Raw genomic sequence first — 22,859 nt, 5'->3', positions numbered from 1 at the left:
AATGGAAAAGTCTCTCAAGCCCATGCACACTTGACAAACACTTCCTGGCCAATATTCCTGAAGCCTTCCAGTAAAGAGGGAAACAACATCAATCTCTTGGGCAGGAGATCTGGAGTGCAAGTGCTTCAACTGCCCTGCTCAAGCAAGACCAGCAGCAGAACATTCCAGCACCATGGACAGGTCAGGTTTGGATCTCCCAAGACCGTGACTCCATCACTTCTTCCAATCTCTGATCATCCTTATAATGAAAGATTCTTGGCTACTTTGCCCATGGAGTTTCATCTCTTTTCCCTTGTGCTCTTGCTGTCTTGCCCCACACGTTTGCACTGCTGAGAACAGCCGGGCTCCCCTGTCTTCGTGCCCCTCCATCAGGCATTTGCACACACTGATGGCACAGCCCTGTCCATCCTTGTCCCCTGGGAGTTCTGGCTCTCTCTGTTCCTTGTCTCAGAATCATCTTTCAGGCCCATTTGTATCTGGGAGGCCCTGAGCTCGTCTCACCGGGCCGCCCAGAACTGCCCACAACAGCTCACACGGGACCTCACCAGTGCTGAGCAAACACCAACAGTCACCTCTCGCTGCCTCATCCCAACACTTTTCCATGTCATTCCTGGAACCTTGGGGGGTCACTTTTCCCATGAGGGCACAGGGACACCTCAGGATCCATTTCTTCTCACCCACAACCACAAAGGCTTTTTGGAAAAGAAAGCAATTGTTCCAGCTGATACCCACATATTCCTTCCGATCTGGGATGACATCCTTGTTCCTCCAAGAAACAGCCCTTGGCAGAGGCCCTTGCTGAGCTCCAGCAGATGTCCAGGACTACTCAGGTTTTCCTTGTTGCCCAAAAGGATCCAACTCCTGGGCTACCGAACTGCAAAACTGTTGCCCTCTGGAATTGGGGACAAGCCTCTGGGCCCAGTCATTTAGACCCTTCTCTGGGCACTGACACCACCCAGACATGCCTGGTTGTCAAGGATCAGGCAATGCTCTCCTCCAACAACCCTGGGCAGCCTCCAAATCCTCATTCCGACAATCACAAATGGCCTTACCATTTGCACTCAGCCCCTGCAAAGACCCCAAAGGCCCCGGATGCCAAAACCTTAAAGGCAAGAGGGGCACCAAGCCACAGACAGAGCACAGTCAACAGCAAAGGTCAGGTCCAGTGCCAGGCTTAGCTAGGTGGGATCAAGGTGGGGAGGGAGGAAATGTGAGAGGAGGGGCAGCACCTCCAGCACAGCTGCAAATCCCAGAGCAGCCTGAGAGGGCTGGGAAGGAATGGGGCTCCTCTTGACAACACACCCAATAACCACAGCACACCCGTGCCACAGGGTGACCTTGCCAATGACAACTGCACCTCCCCCAAGTCCTGGTTGTTTATTCAGCCCTCCCTGACACTCCCCTTCAGAGCAAACCCTCCCAAATTCCACCAACCCTCACATACCAATAACTCATACTTAAAAGCTGCTCTCAAGGTCAGAAGGACAGGGCCTGAAGAGAAAAACATGGAATGGTGGAATTCCATGAAGGCACACCCACATCACGACAGAGAGGGAAAGGGGAGCACACTGACCATCAGGTAGCAATTACTGGGTTTGGTGCACAGGAACACAATATTGTGATTTACAGGATATAAATCATTATGAAACCTGATGGCCTGAATGTGAAATAAGGGAGTTGACACCAAAGAACAGCCTGGGAACAAAGGGATCAGAGCCTGTTTGTTGTTTGTTATTGGATTTGTGAATGAGGTCAAGGAAGACACTTTACATGTAAGAGTGTGTTGGAATTAGAATTTGAGGAATCCAAGTGGACCATAAAAATGGAACAGGTTAAACCTGAACAGTTTCTCGTTTACCAGATGTTGTGAGCCCATTCAAGACACAAGGTCAAGAGCTCTCTGTCATCCATCAGGAACAGCACCCAGGAACAGGGACCTTTCCAAGCAGTTCCAGAGTGACCTCCCCAGGACATAAGCAACTTCCTCAGCATTCCTGGGTGCAAAACAATGACTGATGGACATCCAGCAGCACAAACCAGAGTCCAAGTCTTTACAAGGCACCCACAAACCACAGCAGCCAAAGACCACAAAGTGACCTCACTGATGACATTGCAAATCTCCACGGCTCTGGTTGTTTATTCATTCCTCCCTGACACACATCTGAGAGTGAAATCCTGCCAAAGACCAACCCATGAAAACTGCCGGCAAGATCAGATGGATGCAGCCTAAAGAGCAGGACATGGAATGGCAGAACATCACAAAGGAAAACACTCCCCACCTCATGACCTCATGCCAGGAAGGGTGAGGCAAGAGCTGCAGCCTAAAAAATGCCCCAGGGCCATGGGACAAGGCTGCCCCACCCCTCCAGGACCAGCATAAAAGCCAGCCCAGAGCCTTTCTCCCTCACACACTTCTCCTGAAGCCTTCTGCACCTGCCGAAAACCAGGTGAGCCTCAATCCCCTGACCCGCCTGTTCCTGCATCCCTGGCCCCTCTCTTCCAGCACACTCAGCCCCAGCCTCAGCAGCCCTCAAGCCTCCTTATGGCCCCACAACACCCTGCACACTCCCTCACCATCCTGCAAAACTGCCCCTTGCATCCCCCCACTCCCCTGCCTCCCTCACCCTCCTCTCTTCCAGGCACCCTCCACACCACACCCATGGCCTGCAACAGCCTCTGCCGTCCCTGCGGACCCACCCCGCTGGCCAACAGCTGCAACGAGCCCTGTGCCCTGCAATGCCAGGATTCCCGTGTCATCATCGACCCTTCCCCTGTGCTGGTCACCCTGCCAGGACCCATCATGACCTCCTTCCCCCAGAACACCGCCGTCGGATCCACCTCCTCCGCTGCCGTGGGCACTGAGCTCAGTGTGCAGGGACAGCCCATCTCTGGTGGATTTGGTGGATTTGGTGGCTTTGGCTACGGCCTTGGCTATGGCCAAGGATTTGGCTACGGGCTGGGAGGCCTGGGCTGCTATGGCAGAAGGGGCTATGGTTCCATCTGCTAAGGGCCCTCAGCACCACCCCTGACACCAACCACCCACTCCCTGGAACTCATCTCAGGCATTGAGGACTCCCCTCTGTGCCAAGGCTCTCAAATGGGCTCAGCAATTCCGGTTACTTTGATGCCTTTTGGAATCATCTGCTCTAAGGTCAAGGCAGCAGCCAAGGGGCCAGCCTGGGCTGCCTGCAAACATGGCCCGTCTGCCTCCTGCTCATCTCTCACTCCCTTTCAGCTCTATCCAGTCCCCTCTCCTTCAAATCCCTTCTCTCAAGATGGAGACCAGTGGGAATCTTCACCATCTGACTGCTTCTTCTGTGGAGCAGGAGAGCCTTGCTGCTCTGGCCAAACCAACTGCACTCAAAGGACCTGGGCTGATGGTCACCCTACTCGTCCCTAAGACCAGCTCCCTTCTACTGGCTGCTTATGAACTCCCACTGTTCTTTTACCTCAATAAAATGCTCTTGTCCTGCAAGATGTCTCCTTCAACATTTCTCTGAAAAAGGTGTGCCAAACACACATGGCACAAATCCAGGTGTCAAAAAGCCATTTGTGGAGGGTGCAAATTGCACCAACAGCTCTCTTGGAATTGGTTCTGCAGTTCCCCTACCCACTGGGACACACAAACACACTTTGAGTCCATCACAGAGAAGAAGCTCGCTTGTGTAATCACAGCCTGGACACACTAATGGAGTTCGATCCTTGATTCTGGCACAAGCCCCTCATGGGTGCTGTGTTCGTTTTGGCTGGACATCAATTGCTCCAGACCCTCATCACCTTCCAGGCCGATTAACAGATCTGCTCAAGCTGCTTCATGTCTCCCTTGTTTTCAGGTCCCTGAGTTAAACACACAACTCCAGTCTAACCCAACCAGAGCAGAGGAGCAGAATTCCACCCCTCACCTTCTGCCATGGGCATGAGCCCAGGAAATGAGGAGTTTCCGGTCAGCTCATTCCCATGGTGGGGCAGGTCCAGTTTTTCATCCACCAACTCCCCAAGGCTTTCTCCTCTGGGCTGCTCTCAATCCACTCATCGTCCAGCCTACAGCCAGGTTTGGCATTGCTCCAAACCACATGCAGGACCTTGCACTTGGCCTTGTTCAGCTTCATAAAACTGACAATATCCCACATCCACAACCTGTTCCATTCCCTCTGAATGCCATCCCTTCCCACCAGACAACCAACCCCATCACTCACCTTGGAGTGCTCCCTGCTTTTGCGGATCATCCCACTAAATCCCAGTATACCCTGATTTCTGAAAATTGTGCCAAACTATAACAATCCCAACATGAGTCTCTGTGGGTCACCACTCATCCCTGATCTCCACACAGGGACGTGCAGCCATTGACCACAACTCTTTGAGGGAGAGCATCCCACCCATTCCTTCTCCACCTAATGGTCCAACCAACAGCCACATCTCTCCAGCTTAGAGACAAGGATGTTGTCTGGCACAGGAACAAAGGACTTGCACAAGTCCAGCTGCACGATACTGGCACCTCTTCCCTCATCCACCAGTTTTGGGGTGAATACCAACTCATCAAAGCTGCTGCCAAGGTCAGATGGGCACAGCCTCAGGAGAGGGACATGGAATTGCAGAGATGAAGGAAGGAAAATGTTCCCAAACTCGTGACTCACCAGGTTGTGCCAGGCAAGAGCAGCCAGCCTGAAAAATGCCCCCATCTCATGGGCAATGGCTGTCCCAAACCTTCAGCCATGGAGCATCCTTGAGGCCTTGCTCTGCATATCCCTCACCTCAGTCTTGTCTTCCTTCTTCCCAGTAACCCAGAGATTTACAGAGCTCTCCAATATCATCAGAGCAGAGCAGGGGGGCAGAATGTGCTGTCCCTGGATTGGAGCAATGCCAAACATGCAGGATAAGGGCTGGGTGATGAGGGGATGGAGCCCAAGGAGGAGCACTTGGGGTGCTGCTGGATGAAGGATTGGACATGTCCGGCCATGTGAACGCACCAAACAGAAACCCGGCTGTGTCCTGGGCTCATCCCCACAGCGCTGGGTGCAGGTGAGGGGTATCCTGCTCCTCTGCTCCACTCTGGAGAGACTGGAGATGTGAGTTCATCTCTGGGACCTGGAAACAAGGAAGACACGGACCTGCACAGCCAGAGCTGGAGATTGCCCTGGATGACAATGATGGGCAGAAGAAACTGGTGTCCAGAAAAATTGCACACACCACCCATGAGGGGCTTGTACCAGAGACAAGGCTGGACCTCCATTGGTGTGTCCAGGTTTGTGTTTCAAGAGCTGAAGGCTTTGTGTGATAATGTACTGGAATTCCAAAGTGTGGCAGTGAGTAGTGTAAGTGCAGAAATAATACCCAAGAGTGATCTTGGTGCACTTTTGCGCCCACCCAGGGGCCTCTACAAGATTGGCTTAGTGCTGAGAAGATGCTTGGGAGAGAAACAAAGGAGTCATCTGAGGTAGTGATGCAAGAAATCTTTATTGAGGTAGAAGAGAGAAAACTCAGGAGCAGCCCGTGCAAGGGAGCTGGTCTGAGGTGCAAGCAGGGTGTCCATCAGCCAAGGCCCCTTCCTTTGGCAAGGTGTGCCCAGAGCATCGAGGCCTTCCTGCCCTGCAGTGGGAGCAGCCCAGCAGAGCTGCCCGAGGGTCTCTGGCTTGGGAGAAGGGGTTTGCCCAGAGGGGCTGGACAGAGCCAAAGGGTCCATGGAGAGCAGGGAGAAGGAGATGAGCAGGAATGGAGATGGTCCACGTTTGCAGGAAACCTGGGCTGGCCCCTTGGCTGCTGCCTTGCTTGGCGCCCTGAGAGCAGGAGCTGGAAATGATGAGTACATTTGAGAGGCTTGTCCCAGAGATGCATCTTCAATGCCTGAGATGAGTTCCAGGGAGTGGGTGTTTGGTGTCAAGGGTGGTGCTGAGGGCCCTTAGCAGATGGAGCCATAGCCCCTTCTGCCATAGCAGCCCAGGCCTCCCAGCCCATAGCCAAATCCACGGCCATAGCCATGGCCACCAAAGCCACCAAATCCACCAGAGATGGGCTGTCCCTGCACACTGAGCTCAGTGCCCACGGCAGCAGAGGAGGTGGATCCGACAGCGGTGTTCTGGGGGAAGGAGCTCATGATGGGTCCTGGCAGGGTGACCAGCACCGGGGAAGGCTGGATAACAACTCGGGAATCCTGGCATTGCAGGGCACAGGGCTCGTTGCAGCTGTTGGCCAGCGGGGTGGGTCCGCAGGGTCGGCAGAGGCTGTTGCAGGCCATGGGTGTGGTGTGGAGGGTTCCTGGAAGAGAGAGGGGAGTGAGGCAGGGCAGTGGTGCAGGAGGTTGAGGGAGTGTGGAGGGTGTTGTGGGGCTGTGGGAAGGCATGAGGGCTGCTGGGGCTGGGGCTGAGCATGCTGGAGGAGAGGGGCCAAGGCGGCAGGAGCAGGAGGGTCAGGGGATTGAGGCTCACCTGGTTGTTGGCAGGAGCAGGTGGAGAAGGCTTCAGGAGAAGTGTGTGAGGGAGAGAGACGCTGGGCCGGCTTTTATGCTGGTCCTGCAGGGGCGGGACAGCCTTGTCCCATGGCCTTGGGGCATTTTTCAGGCAGCAGCTCTTGGCTGGCCCAGCCTTGAGAGTCCTGAGGTGGGGAATGTTTTCCTTCCCTGATGTTCTGCAGTTTCACCTCCTTCCCTTGAGGCAGTGTCCATCTGACCTTGGAGGCAGCTCTTAACTGCCAGAATTAGAGACCAGTGTGTGGCTGTTGATGGCGCGTGTCAGGGCACGTAGGAGGTTCAGCCAAAGCTGAGGAGAACTCGGGTGTCATCCGAGGCCATTTTGTGGCATATTGAGAACATGTCCCATTTGCATTCTTGCCTCCTTCCTGAAAGAACTCCCAGCTCTCTCAGCTTCTGCCCATTTTAAAGGACATCCCAGACCTCAACCTTCTGAACCCTGCCATTCAGATCCTTCTCAAGCCCCCACACTGGACACATGGACTTGCCTGGGTTGATGAGGATCATTCAATAGTCACCTCCAAAAAGCCCGGACAACTTCTGTACTCTCTTCCTGACCATCAGACATTGCCCAGAGAAATGATCTCTCTCCTCCACACTCAGACCAAGTAAAGTTCTCAAAAACCATGACTATCAAATTTTTCCATCACTGTAAAACTTGCAGACAAGAGGAACAGCAAGACACCCTCAGAGCATGACAGATGGTAAAGGTGATGTCTCCAGTCAGGCTTTGACAGCTGGGGAAAATGCATGGAGAGAGGGAATGGGGTGGAAGGGGCAACACCAGCTACTTGGAATGGCTGCAAAGCCCAGACCAGGATGTCAGGGCTGAGAGTGGCTGGGGGAACTTTCCACAACACACCCACAGACCACAGCAAGCCAGTGCTGCAGGGTGGCCTCAGTCCTCCAAAGCTTTGGTCACGTCTTCATCCTGCACCCACAACACCAAAATTTCCTCCCCAAAAGGCAAACTGAAAGGCTGCCACCAAGCTGAGATGGACACGGCCTCAAGAGATGGACCTGGAATCTGAGAATTCCACAAAGAAATGTCCAAGATATGGCAGAGAAGGTAAGAGGAGGTTGTTGATCATCTGTTAGTACTTTAGGGTTATTTGCTAGGAGGAACATAATAGTAAGGCTCAGAGGATGTAAATTGTGAAACCTGACGGCTTGAATGCGGAATAAATGAATTGACGTCACAGAGCAGCCTGGAAACAAAGGGATGGGCCCCATTTGTTGTTCATTTCTTAAATTTCTGACAGAGGTCAAGAAATACATTTAAATGACAGATTAGGTTGCTGTTTAAATTTAGGAAATCCAAATGGACCATAACACCGTAACAAGTTCATCCTGAACAGCCTCCCATTTCCCAGATCCTCTCCCCTGACCCCACTCAAGACACAAGGCCAGGAGCTCTCTTTCATCCACCAGGAAACACTCCCAGACACCAGAATCTTCCAAAATTTTGCAGAGTGACCTCCCCAGGAGCTCCTCAGAAGCTCCCTCAGCATTCCTGGGTGCAACACAGTGATGGACATCCAGCAGCACCAAACAGAGTCCCAGTCTTCATTAGGCCCTAACAAAGGACAGCACATGAGTTACACCCCGAAATGACTTCCCTGATGACATTGCAAATCTCCGGGTCTCTGGTTGTTTATTCAGCCCTCCTTGACAAACACTGAACATTCAAATCATCCCAAATACCAACTCCTGACAAAAAGCTGCCTCCAAGGTCAGATGGACATGGCCTCGAGAGCAGAACATGGAATTGCAGAATTGCGTGAAGGAAAACACTCCCCACCTCATGACTCAGCAGGCTGGGCCAGCCAAGAGCTGTCCTCAGATACATTAACAATGCCTCAAGGCCATGGGACAAGGCTGTCCCGCCCCTCCAAAACCAGCATAAAAGCTGGCCCAGAGCTTCTCTCCCTCACACACTTCTCCTGAAGCCTTCTCCTCCTGCTCCTGCCAACAACCAGGTGAGCCTCAAACCCCTGACCCTCCTGCTCCTGCCCCCTTGGCCCCTCTCTTCCAGCACTCTCAGCCTGAACCTCAGCAGCCCCAGCTTCCCCACAGCCCCACAACACCCTCCACACTCCCCCACCATCCTGTATCACTGCCTTTTGCACCTCAAACCCCTGCCTTCCCTCACCCCTCTCTCTTCCAGGCACCCTCCACACCACACCCATGGCCTGCAACACTCTGTGCCGTCCCTGCGGACCCACCCCGCTGGCCAACAGCTGCAACGAGCCCTGTGCCCTGCAATGCCAGGATTCCCGAGTTGTTATCCAGCCTTCTCCTGTGCTGGTCACCCTGCCAGGACCCATCATGACCTCCTTCCCCCAGAACACCGCCGTCGGATCCACCTCCTCTGCTGCCGTGGGCACTGAGCTCAGTGTGCAGGGACAGCCCATCTCTGGTGGCTTTGGTGGCTTTGGCCTTGGCCATGGCCGTGGATTTGGGTATGGGCTGGGAGGCCTGGGCTGCTATGGCAGAAGGGGCTATGGCTCCATCTGCTAAGGGCTCTCAGCACCACCCCTGACACCAACCACCCACTCCCTGGAACTCATCTCAGGCATTGAGGACTCCCCTCTGTGCCAACGCTCTCAAATGGGCTCAGCAATTCCAGTTACTTTGATGCCTTAAGGCATCATCTGCTCTATGGGCAAGGCAGCAGTCACGGGGCCAGCCTGGGCTGCTGGCAAACATGGCCCGTCTGCCTCCTGCTCATCTCCCACTCCCTTTCAGTTCTATCCAGTCCCCTCTCCTACAATTCCCTTGTTCTAAGATGGAGACCATTGGGTACCTTCACCATCTGACTGCTTCTTCTGTGGAGCAGGAGGGCCTTGCTGCTCTGGCCAAACCAACTGCACTCAAAGGACCTTGGCTGTTGGTCGCCCTACTTGTCCCTCAGACCAGCTCCCTTCTACTGGCTGCTCATGAACTCTCACTGTTCTTTTACCTCAATAAAATGCTCCTGTCTTGCAAGATGTCTCCTTGAACGTTTCTCTGACAAAAGTGTGAAAAACACAAATGGCACAAATCCATGTGTCAAAAAGCCATTTGTGAAGGGTACGAATTGAACCAACATCTCTCTTGGATTGGTTCTGCAGTTCCACTACCCACTGAGACACACTGACACACTTTGTGTCCATCACAGAGAAGAACCTCTCTGGCTTAATCACAGCCTGGACACACTAATGGAGCTCGATCCTTGATCCTGGCACAAGCATCTCATGGGTGTTGTGTTCATTTTGGCTGGCCATCAGTTGCTCCAGACCCTCATCATCTTCCAGGCCCATTTACAGATCTGCTCAAGCTGCTTCATCTCTCCCTTATTTTCAGGTCCCTGAGTTGAACACACAACTCCAGTCTAACCCAACCAGAACAGAGGAGCAGAATTCCCAGCCTCACCTTCTGCCGTGGGCATGAGCCCAGGATATGAGGAGTTTCTGGTCAGCTCATTCCCATGGTGGGGCAGGTCCAGTTCTTCATCCACCAACTCCCCAAGGCTTTCTCCTCGGGGCTGTTCTCAATCCACTCATCATCCAGCCTACAGCCATGTTTGGAATTGCTCCAAACCACATGCAGGACCTTGCACTTGGCCTTGTTCAGCTTCATTAAACTGACAATATCCCACATCCACAACCTGTTCCATTCCCTCTGAATGCCATCCCTTCCCTCCAGACAACCAACCCCATCACTCAGCTTGGAATGCTCCCTGCTTTTGCTGATCATCCCACTAAATCCCAGTACCCTGATTCCTGACAATGATGCCAAATTATAAAAATCCCAACGTGAGTCTCTGTAGGTCACCACTCATCCCTGTTCTATACACAGGGACCTGCATCCATTGACCACAACTCTTTGAGGGAGAGCATCCCACCCATTCCTTCTCCACCTCATGGTCCAACCAACATCCACATCTCTCCAGCTTAGAGACAAGGATGTTGTCTGGCACAGGAACAAAGGACTTGCACAAGTCCAGGTGCACGATACTGGCACTTCTTCCCTCATCCAACAATTGTGTGGTGAATACCAACTCGTCAAAGATGCTGCCAAGGTCAGATGGTCACAGACTTGGGAGAGAGACATGGAATTGCAGAGCTGAGGGAAGGAAAGTGTTCCCAAACTCATGACTCACCAGATTGTGCCAGGCAAGAGCAGCCAGCCTGAAAAATGCCCCCATGTCATGGGCAATGGCTGTCCCAAACCTTCAGCCATGGAGCATCCTTGAGGCCTTGCTCTGCATATCCCTCACCTCAGTCTTGTCTTCCTTCTTCCCAGTAACCCAGAGATTTACAGAGCTCTGCAATATGACCAGAGCGGAGCAGGGGGGCAGAATCTGCTGCACCTGGATTGGAGCAATGCCAAACATGCAGGATAAGGGCTGGGTGATGAGGGGATGGAGCCCAAGGAGGAGCACTTGGGGTGCTGCTGGATGAAGGATTGGACATGCTTGGCCATGTGAACGCACCAAACAGAAACCCGGCTGTGTCCTGGGCTCATCCCCACAGCGCTGGGTGCAGGTGAGGGGGATCCTGCTCCTCTGCTCCACTCTGGTGTGACTGGAGGTGTGAGTTCAGCTCTGGGATCTGGAAAAAAGGAAGACATGGACCTGTACAGCCTGAACTGGAGAGTTCCCAGGAAGACAATGATGGATAGGAGAAACTGGTGTCCAGAGAAATTGCACACACCACCCAGGAGGGGCTTGTACCAGAGTCAAGGCTAGACCTGCACTGGTGTGTCCACATTTGTGTTTCAAGAGCTGAAGGGTTTGTGTGATAATGGACTGGAAGTCCAAAGTGTGGCAGTGAGTAGTGGAAATGCAGAAATAATACCCAAGAGTGATCTTGGTGCACTTTTGCACCCAGCCAGGGGCATCTATAAGCCTGGCTTAGTGCTGAGTGAGACTAGAAGAAGCTTGGGAGAGAAACAAAGGAGTCACCTGAGGTAGTGATGCAAGAAATCTTTATTGAGGTAGAAGAGAGAAAACTCAGGAGCAGCCAGTGGGAGGGAGCTGGTCTGAGGTGCAAGCAGGGTGTCCATCAGCCAAGGCCTCTTCCTTTGGCAAGGTGTGCCCAGAGCATCGAGGCCTTCCTGCCCTGCAGTGGGAGCAGCCCAGCAGAGCTGCCCGAGGGTCTCTGGCTTGGGAGAAGGAGTTTGCCCAGAGGGGCTGGACAGAACCGAAGGGTCCATGGAGAGCAGGGAGCAGGAGAAGAGCAGGAATGGAGATGGGCCATATCTGGGGGCAGCCTGGGATGGCCCCTTGGCTGCTGCCTTGCTTGGTGCCCTGAGAGCAGGAGTTGGAAGTGCTGAGCACATTTGGGAATCTTGTCCCAGAGATGCGTTTTCAATGCCTGAGATGAGTTCCAGGGAGTGGGTGGTTGGTGTCAGGGGTGGTGCTGAGGGCCCTTAGCAGATGGAGCCATAGCCCCTTCTGCCATAGCAGCCCAGGCCTCCCAGCCCATAGCCAAATCCACGGCCATAACCAAGGCCAAAGCCACCAAATCCACCAGAGATGGGCTGTCCCTGCACACTGAGCTCAGTGCCCACGGCAGCCGAGGAGGTGGATCCGACGGCGGTGTTCTGGGGGAAGGAGCTCATGATGGGTCCTGGCAGGGTGACCAGAACAGGAGAAGGCTGGATAACAACTCGGGAATCCTGGCACTGCAGGGCACAGGGCTCGTTGCAGCTGTTGGCCAGCGGGGTGGGTCCGCAGGGTTGGCACAGAGTGTTGCAGGCCATGGGTGTGGTGTGGAGGGTGCCTGGAAGAGAGGGGAGTGAATCAGGGCAGTGATGCAGGAGGGTGAGGGAGTGTGGAGGGTGTTGTGGGTCTGTGGGGAGGCGTGAGGACTGCTGAAGCCAGGGCTGAGAGTTCTGGAAGGGAGGGACAGGGGTGCGGGAACAGGAGGGTCAGGGGATTGCGACTCACCTGGATGAGAGCAGGAGCAGGTGGAGAAGGCTTCAGGAGAAGTGTGTGAAGGAGAGAGACTCTGGGCCGGCTTTTATGCAAGTCCAGGAGCGGCGGGACAGCCTTGTCCCATGGCCTTGGGGCATATTTAGTCAGCAGCTCTTGGCTGGCCCAGCCTTGAGAGTCCTGAGGTGGGAAATGTTTTCCTTCCCTGATGTTCTGCAGTTTCACCTCCTTCCCTTGAGGCAGTGTCCATCTGACCTTGGCAGCAGCTCTTAACTGCTTAGAGACCAGTGTGTGGCTGCTGATGGCGCGTGTCAGGGCACGTAGGAGGTTCAGCCAAAGCTGAGGAGAACTCGGGTGTCATCCGAGGCCATTTTGTGGCATATTGAGAACATGTCCCATTTGCATTCTTGCCTCCTGCCTGCAGAACTCTCAGCTCTCTCAGCTTCTGCCCATTTTAAAGGACATCCCATACCTCAACCTTCTGGGTCCTGCCATTCAGATCCTTCTCAAGCCACCACACTGGACACATGGACCTGTCTGGGTTGTTGATGATCATTCAATAGTCACCTCCAAAAAGCCCGGACAACTTCTGTACTCTCTTCCTGACCATCAGACATTGCCCAGAGAAATGATCTCTCTCCTCCACACTCAGACCAAGTAAAGATCCCAAAAACCATGACTATCAAATCCTTCCATCACTGTAAAACTTGCAAACAAGAGGAACAGCAAGACACCCTCAGAGCATGACAGATAGTAAAGGTGATGTCTCCAGTCAGGCTTTGACAGCTGGGAAAATGCATGGAGAGAGGGAATGGGATGGAAGGGGCAACACCAGGTACTTGGAATGGCTGCAAAGCCCAGACCAGGAGGTCAGGGCTGAGAGTGGCTGGGGGAACTTTCCACAACACACCCACAGACCACAGCAAGCCAGTGCTGCAGGGTGGCCTCAGTCCTCCAAAGCTTTGGTCACGTCTTCATCCTGCACCCACAACACCCAAATTTCCTCCTCAAAAGGCACACTGAAAGGCTGCCAACAAGGTGAGATGGACACGGCGTCAAGAGAAGGACCTGGAATCTGAGAATTCCACAAAGAAATGTCCAAGTGATGGCAGAGAAGGAAAGAGGAGGTTGTTGACCATCCCTTAGTAATTTAGGGTTATTTGCTAGGAGGAACATAATAGTAAGACTGAGAGGATGTAAATTGTGAAACCTGACGGCTTGAATGCGGAATAAATGAATTGACGTCACAGAGCAGCCTGGGAACAAAGGGATGGGCCCCATTTGTTGTTCATTTCTTAAATTTCTGACAGAGGTCAAGAAATACATTTAAATGACAGATTAGGTTGTTGTTTAAATTTAGGAAATCCAAATGGACCATAACACAGTAACAAGTTCATCCTGAACAGCCTCCCATTTCCCAGATCCTCTCCCCTGACCCCACTCAAGACACAAGGCCAGGAGCTCTCTTTCATGCACCAGGAAAGACTCCCAGACACCAGAATCTTCCAAGATTTTGCACAGTGACCTCCCCAGGAGCTGCTCAGAAGCTCCCTCAGCATTCCAGGGTGTAACACAGTGATGGACATCCAGCAGCACCAAACAGAGTCCCAGTCTTCATTAGGCCCTAACAAAGGACAGCACATGAGTTACACCCCGAAATGACTTCCCTGATGACATTGCAAATCTCCGGGGCTCTGGTTGTTTATTCAGCCCTCCTTGACAAACACTGAACATTCAAATCATCCCAAATACCAACTCCTGACAAAAAGCTGCCTCCAAGTTCAGATGGACATGGCCTCGAGAGCAGAACATGGAATTGCAGAATTGCGTGAAGGAAAACACTCCCCACCTCATGACTCAGCAGGCTGGGCCAGCCAAGAGCTGCTGACAAAAAATGCCCCAAGGCCATGGGACAAGGTTGTCCCGCCCCTCCTGAACCCACATAAAAGCCGGCCCAGAGCCTCTCTCCCTCACACACTTGTCCTGAAGCCTTCTCCTCCTGCTCCTGCCAACAACCAGGTGAGCCTCAATCCCCTGGCCCTCCTGCTCCTGCCCCCTTGGCCCCTCTCTTCCAGCCCCAGCCTCAGCAGCCCCACCATCCCCACAACCCCACAACACCCTCCACACTCCCTCACCCTCCTATATCACTGCCTTTTGCACCCCGCACCCCTGCCCTACCTCATCCCTCTCTCTTCCAGGCACCCTCCACCCAAAGCCCCTGACCTGCCACACTCCCCTCTCTCTTCCAGGCGCCCTCCACACCACACCCATGGCCTGCTACAACATCTGCCAACCCTGCGGCGGACCCACCCCGCTGGCCAACAGCTGCAACGAGCCCTGTGCCCTGCAATGCCAGGATTCCCGAGTTGTTATCCAGCCTTCTCCTGTGCAGGTCACCCTGCCAGGACCCATCATGAGCTCCTTCCCCCAGAACACCGCCGTCGGATCCACCTCCTCCGCTGCCGTGGGCACTGAGCTCAGTGTGCAGGGACAGCCCATCTCTGGTGGATTTGGTGGCTTTGGTGGCTTTGGCTACGGCCGTGGATTTGGCTATGGGCTGGGAGGCCTGGGCTGCTATGGCAGAAGGGGCTATGGCTCCATCTGCTAAGGGCCCTCAGCACCACCCCTGACACCACCAGCTCTGGGCTCTGGCAACAGATCCTTCAAGCAAAGCCCCTCGGCTGATGGCCATCCTGCTTGCAGCTCACTCTGGATCCCTTCCATTTCATTTTCTTTCTCTTTGTTCTTTTGCCTCAATAAAGTTTTCTGCATCAAAGCCTGATATGCTGCCTCTTCATTTTTGAGTTCCTGTGGTCTCACCTCCTCACCCAGCACAGTGCCAGGGCTCAGCGGGACTTTGGTGAAAGGAAAAGGGGCACAAGACTTTTCTCTGGGAAATATGTCAGCAACATTTAACAGAGCCACCACCACCAGTAACAAACAAGACCTGCAGAGGAAGCAGCAAAGAGGGAGAACCTTCCAAAATATTTTACAATCCAAACACCTCCTATACCAAAGGCTTTGACACATTAATACTCTCCTGCTCAAAGTCTCTCTGCCAGCACACAAACTCTCTTCCCAGAAGGTCCCTCAATCCCTCTGAACAAACACTCATAAAATATTCCACTTGGGCAGGAGCTCTGGAGTGCGAGTGTCTAATTTCCTGCAGCTCAAGCAAGACCGGCAAGAGCAGAGTTTCCAGCACCATGGACAGTTCATGTTTTGATTTCCCAGCAGTCTCCACCTCCTCTTCTCCTCTGTCACCAACCTCACACTGAAAAATCCTTGCTTTCTTTTCCCACAGAATTCCATCTGTTTTTCCTTGTGTTCTTGTCCTCCTGTCCTCCTGAGAACAGCGGGTCTCCCTCAGCTTCATCCTCTGCCATCAGAGATTTGCTGAGGGCTGGGAGTCCCAGCTCTCAGCCTCTCCTCTAGGAAAGATCATCCTTTAGAGCATTGCTGGCCCTGAAATGCTCTTGATTCACTAAATCGACTTCATTTTCACACTGGGGTGGCCAGGACTGCCCACAACCCCTCACATATGACCCCACCAGTGCTAAACAGACAGCAAAAGTCGCCTCTCCCTGCTTGGTCACAACAGCATTCCAGATCCTGGACTCTTGAGGTCCCTGTTCCCACAGTAGCACAGGGACACCTCCAGCTCCATTTCTCCTCCACCACAACCACAAAGGCTTTTTTGGAGAAGAAAACAATTGTTCCAACCGGGACTCAGACATTTTATCCCATCCAGGATAACTCCCCTCACCAAGAATCAGGGCTTGGCACCCGTCCTTGCTGAGCTCCAGCAGATGTCCAGGACCACTCAGGTTTTCAGTGTTGGCCAAAAGGATCCAACTCCTGGATCCTGGGGATTTTCTGCCATCTGGATTTGGGACACTGACCACAAGCCTCTGGGCCCAGCCCTTCAGAGCCTTCTCAGGCCACCACGCTGGGCCCTGACACAACTCAGACTTGCCTGGTTGATGAGGATCATGCAATGCTCACCTCCAACAACCCTGGGCAACCTCCAAATCCTCATTCTGACCATCAGATACTGCCCAGAGAGCTGACCTCACACCTCAGCCCAAGCTGGGACCTAAAATGCTCTGGATATCAAAACTGTAAAATCAAGAGGGGCACATGGAACAGCACAACCAACACAAAAAACAAGGTTTAATGTCAGAGTTTGCCAGACTGGGGAAATGCAAAGAACGAGGGAATGTGATGGAAGGGGCAGCAACAGATACTTGGAACAGCTGCAAAGCTCAGCCCAGCCTGACAAAGCTGAGAGAAACTGGGGACAAGTCTTTACAACACACCCACAAAGCCACAGCACACCAGGGCCACGGGATGACCTGAATGATGACACCACAGCTTTCCAAAGTTCTGGTCACGTCTTCAGCCTGCCCAGACATGAACCATCAACAGCAGAATTTGGTGGCTATAATTTGCAATTAAAAGAATTAAAAGGTGCCACGAAGGTCAGATGGACGTGGCCTCAAGAGAGGGACGTGGAATCGCAGAATTTACAAAGACGTCGGAACCATGAGAGGGGAGGGAAGAGGACCACACCGACTGTCTGTTGGTAATTACTAGGTTTTGCTCAGAGGGACACAAAGTTAACATTTATAGAACAAAAGTTATGAAACCTTGTGGCTTGAATGCGGAACGAGAGAATTGAGATCACAGCCCCAACAAAAAAAGGATCAGGTGCTGGTTCGTTGTTCGTTTACTGGATTTCTTAACCAGGTCAAGGAATACATTTTAAATGACAGAGAATGCTGCCATGTAAATTTGAGAAATACAAATGGAACAAACATTGGAACAGGTTCAGCCCGACCACGCTCTCGTTTTCCAGATCCTCTCTCAATCCCACTCAAGACACAAGGCCATGAGATCTCTTTCATCCATCACAAAGAACTCCCAGGACCTTGCCAAGCTGTTCCAGAGTGACCTCCCCAAGACATCAGCAGCTGCCTCACATTCCTGGGTGCAGCACAATGACTGATGGACATCCAGTGGCACAGAACAGAGTCCCAGTCTTCACAAGGCACCCACAAACAACAGCACACCAGTGCCAGAAAATGACCTCACTGATGACACCACAGATCTTCAGGGCTCTGGCTGTTTATTAAGGCCTCACTGAAACACAATGAACAATCACATCCACCCAAATACCAAATTATTAATGTTCCTGCCAAGGTCAAAAGGACAGAGCAACAAGAGCAGGACACGAAACTGTAGCAGGGAAAACATTCCCCACCTCATGATTCACCAGTAACGAAAGAGCTGCTGCCTAAAAAATACCCCAAGGCCACGGGACAAAGCTGTCCCACCCATCCAGAACCCGCATAAAAGCCGGCCCAGAGCCTCTCTCCTTCACACACTTCTCCTGAAGCCTTCTTCTCCTGCCAACAACCAGGTGAGCCTCAAACCCCGACCCTCCTGCTCCTACATCCCTGCCCCTCCCCTCCTTTTTCGAGCCCTCACTCCTCCCCACAGCCCCACAACACCCTCCACACTCCCTCACCCTCCTGCATCACTGCCCTGCCTCACTCCTCTCTCTTCCAGGCACCCTCCACACCACACCCATGGCCTGCTACAACATCTGCCAACCCTGCGGACCCACCCCGCTGGCCAACAGCTGCAACGAGCCCTGTGCCCTGCAATGCCAGGATTCCCGAGTTGTTATCCAGCCTTCTCCTGTGCAGGTCACCCTGCCAGGACCCATCATGAGCTCCTTCCCCCAGAACACCGCCGTCGGATCCACCTCCTCCGCTGCCGTGGGCACTGAGCTCAGTGTGCAGGGACAGCCCATCTCTGGTGGCTTTGGTGGCTTTGGTGGCTTTGGCTACGGCCGTGGATTTGGGTATGGGCTGGGAGGCCTGGGCTGCTATGGCAGAAGGGGCTATGGCTCCATCTGCTAAGGGTCCTCAGCACCACCCCTGACACCAACCACCCACTCCCTGGAACTCATCTCAGGCATTGAGGAGCCATCTCTGGGACAAGATTCCCAAATGTGCTCAGCAATTCCGGCTCCTGCTCTCAGGGCACCAAGCAAGGCAGCAGCCAAGGGGCCATCCCAGGCTGCCCCCAGACATGGCCCATCTGCATTCCTGCTCTTCTCCTGCTCCCTGCTCTCCATGGACCCTTCAGCTCTGTCCAGCCCCTCTAGACAAACCCCTTCTCCCAAGCCAGAGACCCTCGGGCAGCTCTGCTGGGCTGCTCCCACTGCAGGGCAGGAATTCCCTATTTCTTTGGCCAGACCTGCTGCAATCAAAGGATCTGTGCTGATGTTTGTCCTATTGCACCTCAGACCAGCTCCATTTTATTTACTTCTCCTGCTTTTTACTTTTTTTTTTTTTTTTGCCTCAATAAAATTTTCCTGCATCACAGCCTCAGATGACTCCTTTTCCTTTCTTCTCCCAACCTCTCACAGCCTGAATCCAGGTCTCCATTGTCCATCAGCTCCAGCAAGCCTCAGGTTTGCTGTTCATCCTCTTTCCACTCTGGCCAAGGCACTCATCCCAGCAGAGTTGACCCTCCAAGGTGCCAAGACTTATTCAACTTATTCAGGGAAATATTTCAGCCCAAACAACTGCTGGTGTAATTTTCTCTTCCTTGTTGAGCAACCTCCTTCCCAAACAGCACTCATGATCCATAAGGAGAAACAGAAAGGAATTCTGGGGGCAGGGGGGAAAGGAGGAGGGGAGAAAAGAAGTGGGGAAAAATGTGTTATTCCTTTTAGCACTGACTTCAACGTCCCCATTTGTTGCAGTAAGGCAGAAAAATTACTTAAAAAAAGAATGATGAAATTTAAAAAGTATTATAAAAAATAATTATAAGAAAAATTATAAAGAAAGGCCTCATAAAATCAAGCCTGCTCTCCTAAAATCAGTGGCTGGCCTTGCCAAGCCACTTTGCAATTCCCCATGTGGAAGCAATCCTGGTGTGAGTAGTTAATTAACAAAACAATCCATTCCTGGGTGAAAAAAACAACTAGCCAGCTGTATAAACTGTTTTTACACTGTTTGATAGAAAAATGAGAACCACCTCTCACAAACAACTTTTCCTGCAGTTACACACTGGGGATTTGAATGACCAATCAACACAGAGCAGCAACTTGTTAATAACCAATAAATTAATTGGCAAGAAATTACCAACCAGTTGGAGTCTGTAAAACTGTATAAAAACGAGTTATGTGAATAAAGAACAGGCTCTTGGAGTTATAAAATAGAGTTATAAAAATGTGCTATATCCCAACACCCATTCCAAAACCTGTAAGGAACCAACCAAACAAACTCTGGTCCCTTTTCCACAGGGAAAAAATTCCTCATTGTTCAAGGCACCTCCTGTGTCCTGCACCAAATCCAAGGCCAAGGAATGTTCACAAAAACCATCCCGTGCCTCACTTCCATCCCTGGAAGCATCCAAGGCCAGGCTGGGTTGGTTTGAAAACAACTTCCCGCGCTGTTGGAAATATTTTCCTTGGGAAATTCAGTGATTAGTGACCAGGGACTGGAAAAATTGTGGATGAGTAGAGGGAATCACCACAAGACCCCACAAACAGTAGGGGCTCAGCCTGGACAAAAGGAGGCTCGGGGGAACCTTCTGGAAGGAGGGTGGAGCCAGGTGAGGGCTGGGTTCTGTTCCCAGGGGACCAGGGACAAGAAGAAATGGTGTCAAGTTGTGCCAGGGGAGATTCAGGGGGACTTTAGGAAGAATTCTGTGACAGTGATCACAGGGGTCCCAGGATGAGGGAAGAGATGAGAATCTTGACTCCATATTCAGAAGGCTTGATTTATTATTTCATGATATGTATTATATTAAAACAATATCAAACGAATAGAAGGAAGGATTTCATCAGGAGGTTGGTTAAGAACAGAAAAGGAATCAACAACAAAACGCTGTGTCTGCTCAGAGAGAGACACAGCCGGGCTGTGATTGGCCATTAATTAGAAACAACCACGTGAGACCCATCCCAGATCCACCTGTGGAATTCCACAGCAGCAGAAAATCATTGTTCACGTTTATTCCCGAGGCCTCTCGGCTTCCCAGGAGGAAAAACCCTGAGGAAAGGATTTTCCATAAAACACCTCGGTGGCAGAATTCCTTCTTGGAAAGGGTTTCCAGCCCTGGCACGGGTCCCCATCCCTGAGAGGGACCGACATCCATGTGGGGGTGTGTTCCAGACTGCAGGGCAAGATGTATTCTACGGCCACCTGTATGGCAGGTGTCTGGTGTCAAGTGGGCAATGCTCCTTATCTCTCTTCCTGAGTGATCACAATCAGCAGGGGACATCTGCTGATAAGGGGCTATTGAATGTCACCACATGACTGATAAGAACTATAGCATCCCATGGTGAGATGCTCCGCCCAGAGGGAGGAGCCAAGCATTCCTACCCAGATATAATCTGGAGATTCTGACACACCAGCACAGCATCTCCACTGGATTCCCCAGGGGAACAGCAGCTGCTTCTACTTCCACGGATCTGCGGAGGAAGAAGACACCCCTTTCCTACAGGACTCCCCTGCTCCAACAGAACCAGCTCACTCCCAGTCGCTCCCAGTAACTCCCAGTTCACTCCCAGTAACTCCCAGTCACTCCCAGTCACTCCCAGTCGCCCCCAGTTGGATCTGCGGAGGAAGAATCCCCCCTTTCCTACAGGACTCCCCTGCTCCAACAGAACCAGCTCACTCCCAGTTGCTCCCAGTAGCTCCCAGCTCACTCTCAGTTGCTCTCAGCTCACTCCCAGTCACTCCCAGTTCACTCCCAGTCACTCCCAGTTCACTCCCAGTTGCTCCCAGTTCACTCCCAGTCATTCCCAGTCGCTCCCAGTCACTCCCAGTAGCTCCCAGTTGGATCTTTGGAGGAAGAATACCCCCCTTTCCTACAGGACTCCCCTGCTCCAACAGAACCACGCCTGACACTCCAGGAGGACTGCAGCCCCTTTTCCAACTGGACTGCTGCCAACACCCTGACCCACAGGGTGTCAGGTTGAGTTCTGACTCTGACAGTGTTGTTCTGGTGTATTGCATTGTTGTATTTTATCATTTTATATTTTCCTTCCCTATTAAAGAACTGTTATTTCCTGCTCCCATGTTTTTTGCCCGAGAGCCCCTTAATTTAAAATTCACACCAATTCAGAGGGGTGGGGAGGGTTTGCATTCTCCATTTCAGGGGAGGCTCCTGTCTCCTTTAGCAGGCACCAAGACAGGGTGGCACTTGGGGACGTGGCTGGGAGTGGCTTTGGCACTGCTGGAGGAAGAAGAGCTGGACTCAGCCCCAGAGGGCTTTTCCAACCTCAGCAATTCCACGGTTCTGCGCCCCTTTGGAAGCTGATTCCAGGACTTCAATTCCTTACAATAAATATAAATGCAGAACCAGTTTGGAAGCTATGGCTCAGTCCCTCTTCTAATTGTGGCCAATCCTAACGAGCCACTTCATTGATAAGAATGACACAGCCAGTGATAAGACAACGATAAGCCAACGATGACACCCTGATAAAATCCCACTAAGCTTTTTCCTTATCCACACAAATAATTTTAATTAATTCTAACTTGATGTTCCCTTTTATGTCCCATCCACGTTGATGACCTTGGAGGTCTTTCCCAACCACAATCATTTTAGCATATGATTTAATTAGTAGAGTGGACCTTCCCAACAAACCCTGTTTTTGACAAAATATAATAAAATGTAATTTGTATTAATCCAGCTTTTCTTGGTGCCTCTGACAGTGAGAGTTTCATCAACCTGAACGATTATTGTCACGACATTTTGGCATGGAGGTGAAAGTGCTGTTCACCTTTTCCATGCCCTGTGGAATCAGGGCCCCCGATTTTCCACTTTTTAATAACAATAACAAACCCTCAAAACCAGCTGCAATTGATAAATCCACCATCAGACCCCCACAAGCAGATGGGGAAGAAAAAATGACCCCATCCAAGTAGAAAAAAACCCAAAACCTCCAGTTTTAAGTAAATCCATAAAGCCCCACCAGAATAAATCAGAATAAATGCCAAAACCAAACCACCAGGCGAAGGCTCCTGGGGGAGAAAGGCTGCCAAAAAGTTAGAAAACACCTGGTTAGAAAACTCCACCTAAAGAAATTATTAAGATTGAGAAATGAGCCCACAAAAATAGAGGGAGAAAGGGAAAATAATAAATTTTAACGAAAAGAGGGAGTAAATGGCAAAAAACCACAAAATGTAAATTACGAGAAAGGGGGAAGAACAACGATTCAAAGGCAAAATGCTGCCAAAAATGTTGATAAAAAGAACAAAACTCTGAAATTTCCCAAATTAATCTGCTGGGTGCTCAGTTCTGCACCAATTCTGCCTCACTGTTCACCATCCAGGGGGTCCTTGGACCCCCAATTTTGGGTGCTGCCACCTCCTGCCTTCCCTGTCCCGACCCTGATGGAAAGTTTGGGGCCATCCAGAGCACCCAGGTCAGGGGATGGTGGAAGGGTTTGGG

At 52.0% G+C, this 22,859-nt stretch overlaps 4 protein-coding genes across 4 annotated transcripts; 2 read left to right on the top strand and 2 right to left on the bottom strand.

The window, feature by feature from the left end:
* Positions 1–2,659: 2,659 nt before the first annotated feature.
* On the top strand, positions 2,660–3,007 carry LOC311153947 (feather beta keratin-like; the record flags this gene model as incomplete). The annotated part of the gene is made up of 1 exon (XM_084206075.1): positions 2,660–3,007. One exon carries the CDS (start codon positions 2,660–2,662, stop codon positions 3,005–3,007), a length of 348 nt encoding a protein of 115 aa, XP_084062201.1.
* Positions 3,008–5,896: 2,889 nt separating this feature from the next.
* On the bottom strand, positions 5,897–6,232 carry LOC311153718 (feather beta keratin-like; the record flags this gene model as incomplete). Its single annotated transcript, XM_084205720.1, has 1 exon — positions 5,897–6,232. The coding sequence occupies one exon, from the start codon at positions 6,230–6,232 to the stop codon at positions 5,897–5,899; it is 336 nt and encodes a 111-aa protein (XP_084061846.1).
* Positions 6,233–11,878: 5,646 nt separating this feature from the next.
* LOC311160268 (feather keratin B-4-like) lies at positions 11,879–13,000 on the bottom strand (the record flags this gene model as incomplete). Its single annotated transcript, XM_084216922.1, has 2 exons — positions 11,879–12,231; positions 12,979–13,000. The coding sequence occupies 2 exons, from the start codon at positions 12,998–13,000 to the stop codon at positions 11,879–11,881; spliced, it is 375 nt and encodes a 124-aa protein (XP_084073048.1).
* Positions 13,001–14,652: 1,652 nt separating this feature from the next.
* Positions 14,653–14,991, top strand: LOC311154358 (feather keratin B-4-like; the record flags this gene model as incomplete). Its single annotated transcript, XM_084206769.1, has 1 exon — positions 14,653–14,991. The coding sequence occupies one exon, from the start codon at positions 14,653–14,655 to the stop codon at positions 14,989–14,991; it is 339 nt and encodes a 112-aa protein (XP_084062895.1).
* Between the last annotated feature and the right edge of the window lie 7,868 nt (positions 14,992–22,859).

Source organism: Fringilla coelebs, assembly GCF_963513975.1.
Source record: "Fringilla coelebs genome assembly, chromosome: 1".
Taxonomy (NCBI): domain Eukaryota; kingdom Metazoa; phylum Chordata; class Aves; order Passeriformes; family Fringillidae; genus Fringilla; species Fringilla coelebs.
The sequence above is the reverse complement of the archived record's forward strand: the minus strand, read 5'-3'. Positions and strand labels throughout refer to the sequence as shown.